The sequence below is a fragment of the Hibiscus syriacus genome, unplaced genomic scaffold (genome assembly GCF_006381635.1).
Source record: "Hibiscus syriacus cultivar Baekdansim isolate YM2019G1 unplaced genomic scaffold, ASM638163v2 tig00111330_pilon, whole genome shotgun sequence".
Classification (NCBI taxonomy): domain Eukaryota; kingdom Viridiplantae; phylum Streptophyta; class Magnoliopsida; order Malvales; family Malvaceae; genus Hibiscus; species Hibiscus syriacus.
Window position 1 is genome coordinate 10,242,924 of NW_024063059.1, and position 9,505 is coordinate 10,252,428.

General features: G+C 36.8%; 1 protein-coding gene across 1 annotated transcript; it reads right to left on the minus strand.

Annotated features, from left to right (window-relative positions):
• Nucleotides 1-58: 58 nt before the first annotated feature.
• On the minus strand, nt 59-2,720 carry LOC120158549 (protein DETOXIFICATION 35-like). Its single transcript, XM_039169365.1, has 7 exons — nt 2,421-2,720; nt 1,024-1,649; nt 892-948; nt 594-832; nt 400-518; nt 238-324; nt 59-162 (listed from the first exon to the last, which is right to left on the minus strand). Exons 1-7 carry the CDS (start codon nt 2,718-2,720, stop codon nt 85-87), a joined length of 1,506 nt encoding a protein of 501 aa, XP_039025296.1. The 3' UTR covers nt 59-84.
• Between the last annotated feature and the right edge of the window lie 6,785 nt (nt 2,721-9,505).

Below are 9,505 nucleotides of genomic sequence, written 5' to 3' on the forward strand. Positions count from 1 at the left end.
TATTTGACATATAAGAATTAACTTTATGAATAATATAATTGCAAGTGAAGGCCTAAATAAAGAAGAAGAAACAAATAATGAGATCTATACGCTAGTATTTGTGCCGACAGTAGTGATATCTTGGCCGCCCCATTTCTTCATACGTTCCGATGTTTGTTCCACCTGCAAATGCAATTCCACGACGCTAATATCAAAAATGAAATCGTATTTGTAATTTTCAAAGCCAATTTAACTAACCTCCTTGGTCCAATTTGTTTTCCAAAGAACATTCAAAAGCAGTAAGGTTTGCAAAGCAGTTCCAGCTATCATACCTCCCCAAAGCCCCTACGATCAGAAGGTGAGTTTTTGACATTGAACTGATTAGAAACAAATGGAAATGTAAAACCAAAAATAACATACCATCACTCCAAAGTCGGCTATATAACCAAGTAGGCAGCCGAGGGGAAGACCAAAAGCATAATAACAACCTAAATTAATATAAGCAACCAATGACTGCCATCCACCTCCAACAGCAACACCTACAAGAAGAGTACATAACCATAAGAAAAAGATGCAAAAACTAGGCAATATTAAGCATACTGAAGCACACACACCTGATATGACAGGCTGCACACTGTTAAGAACCATGGTGATACCAAGAAGGTATGCTAGATGTGAAACAGCTCGTTGCATTGTTTTGCTGCTAGTAAAAATTACAGCAAAATCGTCCTTGGTTATCACAAGCAGAACCATGCATAAAAGGCCGATGAACAGAGACTGCACCACCGTAACATACACCGAGTATTTGGCTGCTCTTGGATGTCCCCATCCTAGCTCATTCGAAACCCGAACGCTGAGCACCGATAAAACAAATAGTAAACATTTTTTATTCAGTTTTGAAAAATATAATACCTCATAGCGGCGTTTATTCCAATGAACAACATAGCTTCCCACCCGTTCAAGTTCATACTGTAAATGCAGAAGCAAATTTCAAGTTTAGATAATGTTGTTTTAATACACTAGTTTTTCTTAGTATGAACTCACCAAATGGAAAGGGATCCAACTGCAATGACTGCATTATCAAGGTGACCGACGAGAAGAATCATGCTCATCATGTACCAAACTTCAAGGCAAAGCATTATGGCTGAGGCAATGGAGAGTCTAACAAAAGCCCATATGTCCTTGAACGCCAGCCATGAAAACCCAGTCCACACCTCGTCGCACCAAAATATAGCATAAGCCACTTGAGCTAAAGTGATCACCCAGTTGGTGATGTCAAATGCAATGGCCGCACCGGTTGTACCCCACCCCAGCACATCGATGAACAGCCATAGGATCCCAATGTGGAGAAGCAAAGCCACAAATCCAATCCAAGCCAGCACGTTTACCTTGCTTTGAGCTTGAAGAAACTTGCCTGTTGGGCAGTTAACGGCCAGTGAAAACAGCTGTGGGATTGTTAGTATGGTGAACTGCCCTGCTAACTCGGCGATATTTTCTTCTTGACCTAGAATTTTAAGGATTGGTGTGGCGAATATGTAAATCGGTAAGATAATGAAACAGGAAGCCAGCAAGATGATCCAGGATCTTTGCATGTAAACGCCAAGCAAGTGTATTTGCCCCGCACCGAAAGCTTGGCCGCAAAGTGTCTCAAGTGCACTCCCCATGCCAAGCTACATTCCCATAATTTGCACTAAAAATTAGGATTCCTCCCCCTCAAGAATAGTTTTGAACTATGTTTCACTTATAGGATTACGGGGACGTACAATAGCAATTTCCAAAATTTTAAAATACATAATTACTATAAAATCATGTATTAGACCGTTATCCAGTTTTGTGATTGCACTATCTTTGTTAAAATATGCATATCTTGAGTTTTCAACATCAGATTGGAGTGTTTCAAGATGTATTAGAAAGGAAACTGAAAGATGGTTCATACATAAGAAGACATCTCAACCCATAAATATCTATATCCATCCGAAAATTCGTCATAAATCAACTAATATTTGAGGCTTCAAAATCAACTTTAATTTCTTATTCAAATTTTTTTTAAAGTTAAATCTGAAAAATAACCTTGGGTAGGAACTTGAAGATCAAATGTCTCTGATACGTTTCCTAAAATGTTTTCGACATATCCAACTAATTCTAATTGTACCTTTCAACCTAAAAAGTCCCCAGTACATACACAAATTATACCCGACCCATATTCATCTCGGGGGTGTATTGAGTACTTGAAACAACATTGGATTATCGTATCCGTAAAACATAGGTTTTGGAGAGGGACTTCATTCTAACTAAAGTAACAACAACCAAGGCTTATAATCTTTTAGAATCAATTGAAAACCTTGGGTGCTTGAGGATAGATGAATAGAAGAAAAACACATAGATGAACTAGAGAAAATAAAAGATGAATCATGGTAGTGAGTGTGAGAGAGAGAACGAACCATGAAGCCGAAAGAGAAAGTTCCAATGACGGTGAGAGAAATGGTGACGGCGGAGAGTTCAATGTTGCCGATGTGGCCGACGAATATACTAGTGAAGGAGTTGGTTCCATATTGACAAATTATTTGGAAAGCAATGGGACCTGCAATCTTCCACATCTTCACCGTCTCTATCCAAAACACCCACTTCACTTCCTCGAAGCTCTTCACCGACAAATAGTCTCCGTTCTCCAACAACTTCAACGTAGTACTGGTGGTAGCCGGAGACGGTGCTCCGTTTAGAAGCGGCGTCTTCGTCTCCATTTCGCGGTGGAGACACGTGGGTTGGGGGAGTGGTGGTAGAAAGCTGATGCTTTTGGGATTGATGAGGAATACGCCCGCTTCTCTAGCCAAATCTTTCGTTGCCTTTGCCTTGGTTTGATACTACATATTACAACCAACTGCCAATAATAAATATCAAAACACTGTTTCTTACCAACATAAATTTAAGGGACAACTACACGTTTAATATTTTAATTATTATTTTTATTCCATTTTGGTCACCATATTATTATTTTTTAAAATAATACTTAACGTCACGTTTTGGTTTTATGTTGGTCACACACTATTAAAAAATTAACAAAACTGTTAATATGTAATTTTTTTCATTGATGCCATGTCATTATCTCATAGTGATACGTCAATGTCACTATTAATTTTTCATAACGGTAGATGACCGAAATAAAATCAAAACTAAATATTAAATAGTATTTTACAAATATTATTGACTACTTAAAATGAAGCAAAAATTATAACTAGAATCTAGACGTGTAACTATAATTTAAGTATGAATATGTCAATTTAATAACTGCTCCTGTTTTTGAAATCTAATAAGTCTATTGAAACTATATAAGCAAATATTAATCAGGATCTAAACAATTGTTTTGCGTGAAACCTTTTAAAATTGTTTTCTGAAATTAGTTTTCTTTTTTGTTGTTATGGAACTCATACTCATCGCATGTCAAAACAACCAAAAGCATATATATCCATTTAATTTTTTAATGATATTTATCATTAGAGTATAAAATTATTCTATATATCTAATTTTTGTTGAAAAGTCAAGACAAGTGGCTAAAATTGGTGACCTAATTTTCCACCGAAAGGTGATTTGAAAATTAGAAATAATAATTCACCTAAAATATTGAAAAAAAATGGAATGGAAAAATTAATTTTAGTCATTAGACTTTAGAGTATTTACAAGATTAGTCCTTAAGCTTTAACTATAAATATCCTAGCTCATTTAGCTTCAAAACCATCCCAAAGCATTCTAGCTTTCTTCCAATACTAGAGAGAATTTAGAGAGTTTCTTGAAAGTTGTTTTCTCCTTTTTTTATCAAGAGAGAATTATCATTGTTTTCTCCTTGGTAGATCGAGAGAGGTTGTAATGCCTATTTTCTCATAGTGAAATTCTTCTACCGTTGCCCATGGTTTTTACCCTAATAATTTTAGGGGTTTTTCACGTAAATTTTGTGTCTCTTTTATCTTCATTTTTATTTTCTCAAATTATCAGTTGCGATTTTGCTCTATCCGATAGCCGTCTTCCGCAACAATTGGTATCAGAGCTAGATTAGAGTGTGTAATATCTGCTTATTGTATTTGTGGTTGCCACCAAAAGGTGGATCCTCCAATAAGAAAGTAAGAAGTTATTACACATTCTTTGAAGGTTCCAAAGAACTATTCACGATAGTGAAATGGTGGGAGCTATCCGTAAACGAAGCAATGGCAACGAAATTTGATATTGAAAAGTTCAATGGGGAGAAATTTCTCATTGTGGAAATTGAAGATGAAGGCCATCCTAAGGAAAGACGGGTGTCTAGCGGCTATCAATGAAAGGCCGGTGGATTTCACAGATGACATCAAATGGAACGAGATGGAGGGGAATGCTATGGCAAACTTTCATCTAGCATTAGCAGATGAAGTATTGTCAAGAATCGAGGAGAAGAAGACAGCTAAGGAGATATGGGATCATCTCATCAAATTGTACGAGGCCACATCGCTGCACAATAAAATTTTCCTTAAGAGGAAATTGTACACTCTCCGTATGCCATAATCTACTTCAGTGACGGAGCACTTAAATACACTGAACACCTTATTTTCTCAACTTACATCCTTAAGCTGTAAAATAGGAGAACAAGAACGTGCTGAACTTCTACTTCAAAGTCTGCCGGATTCGTATGATCAACTCATCATCAACTTGACAAACAGTAATGTCACTAGTCTAGTCTTTGATGATGTTGCAGCTGCTGTTCTACAAGAAGAAAATCGGTGCAAGAACAAGGAAGACAGACAAGTAAATCTGCAACAAGCAGAAGCATTGACAACGATGAGAGGGAGATCAACAGAACGTGGCCAAAGCAGCAGTCACAAACATGGTAGATCGAAGTCGAGGAGCAAGAAGAATTTAAAGTGTTACAACTGTGGAAAGAAGGGTCATTTGAAGAAGGATTGTTGGAGTCTAAATAAAACTCCAATCCACAGCAATACCGCAAACACTTCAGATGATGAGATGCTCTATGCTGTGAAGCGTCAACCACCGTGGAAGGAAGAAAACGATTTGCAGATATATGGCTCATTGATTCGGGAGCAACATATCACATGACCTCAAGAAGAGAATGGTTCCATCATTATGAACCTGTCTCAGGAGGATCTGTTTATAGTTTCAATTATCATGCCTTAGAGATCGTTGGTGTGGGAACCATCAAATTGAAGATGTATGACGGAACAATTAAAGTTGTTCGAGATGTGCGGCACGTGAAAGGCCTGAAGAAAAATTTATTATCCTACGGATTGTTGGATAATAATGCAAGCAAGATTGAACACGGAAAGGAATCATGAAAGTGTTCCGTGAGCGCTTGTGGTACTGAAAGGCGAAAAAATAGCTGCAAACTTGTACATGCTGAAGTGAGAGACTTTGGTAGAAGCAGAAGCCTCTATTGCCTCATGTAGTTCAGATTCGACAATGCTATGGCATCAGAAACTTGGACACATGTCAGAACAATGAATGAAAGTATAACAAGTAAGCAGCACCGGTTGAAATTCAACACATCAAATTCTAGAGGCAAAAGTGTTCTAGAATTGGTTCACTCTGACGTATGGCAAGCACCAGTAACATCCCTAGGTGGAGCAAAATACTTTGTCTCATTTATTGATGACTACTCCAGGAGATGTTGGGTGCACCCTATTAAGAAGAAGTCAGACGTGTTTTCAACTTTCAAAAACTTCAAAGCGCGGGTGGAACTGATTCTGGAAATAAGATCAAGTGTTTCAGAACAGATATGGAGGAGAATACACAAGCGAAGAATTTGATGACTTTTGCAAGAAAGAAGGCATCAAAAACAGTCACAGTGGCGAACACTCCTCAACAAAATGGAGTGGCAGTGGATGAACATAACCTTGTAGAATAACAAGCAATGTTGAGGGACGCAAGCCTAGAAAATCATTCTGGGCAGAAGCAGTCAATACCGCCTGTTATTTGGTGAATCGAGCTCCATCAACTGCAATAGAGCTGAAGACACCAATGGAGATGTGGAATGGTAAACCAGTTAATTATTCAAACCTCCATGTATTTGGAAGTATTGTGTACGTGATGTACAACGCCCAAGAAATTTGAAAGCTGGATCCAAAATCCAGGAAATGCAAATTCTTGGGGTATACTGAAGGAGTAAAGGGATATCGCTTGTATGTACAACGCCCAAGAATTTGAAAGCTGGATCCAAAATCCAGGAAATGCAAATTCTTGGGGTATACTGAAGGAGTAAAGGGATATCGCTTGTGGGATCCCACTGCCCGCAAAGTGATCATTAGCAGGGATGTTATCTTTGTAGAAGATAAACTACAAAGAAAAGAAGACGATGATAGCGCTGAAAAGTCAGAGACTACTCAGATACATGTGGAAAAAGAGTTTGAAGAAGGAGATTCTTCTGAAGCAGAACCAGCACATGATGAACAAGAACCAGAGAGTTCTGAAGCTCCAACAACTCGTCAATCAGATCGTGTGAGAAGACGTCCCAATTGGCACTCAGATTATGTTATAGAAGGTAATATTGTATACTGCCTTTTAACAGAGGACGGTGAGCCATCAACATACCAGGAGGCAATAAACAGCTCAGATGCTTCACTGTGGATGATGACGATGCAAGAAGAAATCGAAGCCCTTCATAAAAATAATACATGGGACCTTGTGCCACTACCACAAGGAAGGAAGCCAATTGGTAACAAATGGGTTTTCAAAATCAAGCGAAATGGTGACGATCAAGTGGAGAGGTATCGTGCAAGACTGGTGGTCAAAGGATATGCTCAGAAAAAAGGTATTGATTTCAATGAAATTTTTTCTCCTGTGGTTCGACTAACAATAGTTCGAGTAGTCTTGGCAATGTGTGCTACATTGAATTTACATTTGGAACAGTTAGATGTTAAAACAGCTTTTCTTCATGGAAATCTTGAAGAAGAGATTTATATGCTCCAGCCTGAAGGTTTTGAAGAAGACGAAAAGAAGAACTTGGTTTACAGGTTGAACAAATCTCTGTACGGTCTAAAGCAGGCGCCGAGGTGTTGGTATAAGAGATTTGATTCCTTCATTATGTGCCTTGGATACAACAGACTTAATGCAGACCCTTGTGCTTATTTCAAGAGGTCTGATGATAACGATTTTGTTATATTGCTGTTGTATGTGGATGACATGTTGGTTGCAGGACCCAACAAAGATCATATTGAAGAATTGAAGGCACAACTGGCTAGGGAATTTGAAATGAAGGACTTGGGATCAGCAAACAAGATTCTAGGGATGCAAATTCACCGAGACAGAAGTAATAGGAAGATTTGGCTTTCACAAAAGAATTACTTGAAGAAAATCTTGTCACGATTTAGCATGCAAGATTGTAAGCCAATTTCTACCCCTCTTCCTATTAACTTTAAATTATCCTCCAGTATGATTCCTAGTAGTGAAGAAGAGAGGATGGAGATGTCTCGAGTACCGTATGCATCAGCAATGGGAAGTTTAATGTTCGCTATGATATACACAAGACCAGACATTGCACAAGCAGTGGGAGTGGTTAGTCGGTACATGGTGAATCCAGGCAAAGAGCATTGGAATATTGTAAAGAGGATCCTAAGATACATCAAAGGGACCTCAAATGTTGCATTATGTTACGGAGGATCAAACTTAATAATCAATGGGTATATAGGTTCTGACTATGCAGGGGATTTGGATAAAAGCAAGTCTACTACAGGATATGTGTTCAAAGATGCTGGTGGAGCTGTAAGCTGGGTTTCAAAATTGCAGTCAGTTGTGGCTACGTCCACAACAGAGGCAGAATATGTAGCAGCTACACAAGACAGTAAAGAAGCAATTTGGTTGAAGATGCTGTTGGAGGAGCTTGGGCACAATCAAGAGTATGTCTCTCTATTTTGTGACAGTCAAAGCGCCTTGCATCTAGCAAGGAATCTAGCATTTCATTCAAGGACAAAGCACATACGAGTTCAGTACCATTTCATTCGTGAAAAGGTGGAAGAAGGGACAGTAGATATGCAGAAGATTCATACCAAAGACAACATAGCAAATTTCATGACAAAGGCGATCAATGCTAATAAATTTACCTGGTGTCGATTCTCCTGTGGCCTGTCAGAGACGTAAGCAACATGATGGTACAAGGTAGAAAGAATGGTGTGAAGATATGATTGTTCCAATCAAATCTTCATGTGGGAGATTGTTGAAAAGTCAAGACAAGTGGCCAAAATTGGTGGCCTAATTTTCCACCGAAAGGTGATTTGAAAATTAGAAATAATAATTCACCTAAAATGTTGAAAAAAATGGAATGGAAAAATTAATTTTAGTCATTAGACTTTAGGGTATTTACAATATTAGTCCTTAAGCTTTAACTATAAATACCCTAGCTCATTTAGCTTCAAAACCATCCCAAAGCATTCTAGCTTTCTTCCAATACTAGAGAGAATTTAGAGAGTTTCTTGAGAGTTGTTTTCTTCTTTTTTTATCAAGAGAGAATTATCATTGTTTTCTCCTTGGTAGATCGAGAGAGGTTGTAATTCCTATTTTCTCATAGTGAAATTCTTCTACCGTTGCCCGTGGTTTTTACCCTAATAATTTTAGGTGTTTTCCACGTAAATTTTGTGTCTTTTTTATCTTCATTTTTATTTTCTCAAATTATCAGTTGCGATTTTGCTCTATCCGATAGACGTCTTCCGCAACAATTTTGACTATATTTTATTTTTCATATTCAGAGTTTATAATTGGTCTTCTAATATATGCATATGCACCTTAACGTATTAAATGTTTATATTAAGGTATCTGCTCTCGTAGATTTTTTTATAGGGTAAACTACTTGGATGACCACCTATTTGTGTGTTGGTATTGAAACGACCATCATTTTTAAATTTGAGTCAATATGACCACTGAATTATTTAAATGTGTTCAAAATAATCACTAACCGTTAGAAATCAAACAACGAATCTGACGTGACCGTTATTGACTAATAACAAGTCCATGTGTACATTTAAAGTTATTTTATCATTAAAAAATTAAAAAATTAAAAATTACTTTGACTAGTAAATGTCACTTCATAAAAATTAATGTTTCATTCAAAGGGTGAGAAATCTCTAAAGAATATTTGGAAATGGGTGAATTTGAATGTCATCGTGAAAAAAATATGATCTGAAATTCAATAAGTAATCTTCTTCTTTCTGTTCTGTGATTTATTTGTTTTAGAAATTTAGGGTTAGTATTTGAAAAAATAGGGCATACATTATTTTAGAGTTGTTAACGTGAGATTATAGTTAATATTTAAGATTATGGTTAATATTTAGGGTTATGTTAACAAACAATTTTATTGTTAACTTTTTAATTTAAGGTTAACATTTTGGGTTTAGTAAACGATTTTTGTATTAACATATTAATTTAGAGTTAATATTTCGATTTTTGGTTAATAAACTATCGTAAAATTAACCATTTGTGTAGAAATTAAGAACTTGTTTTGTTCTGAAAAAGAAAAAAAAATTCTCTAACTTTGTTTTGTTCTGAGAAAAGATTAAAAAAA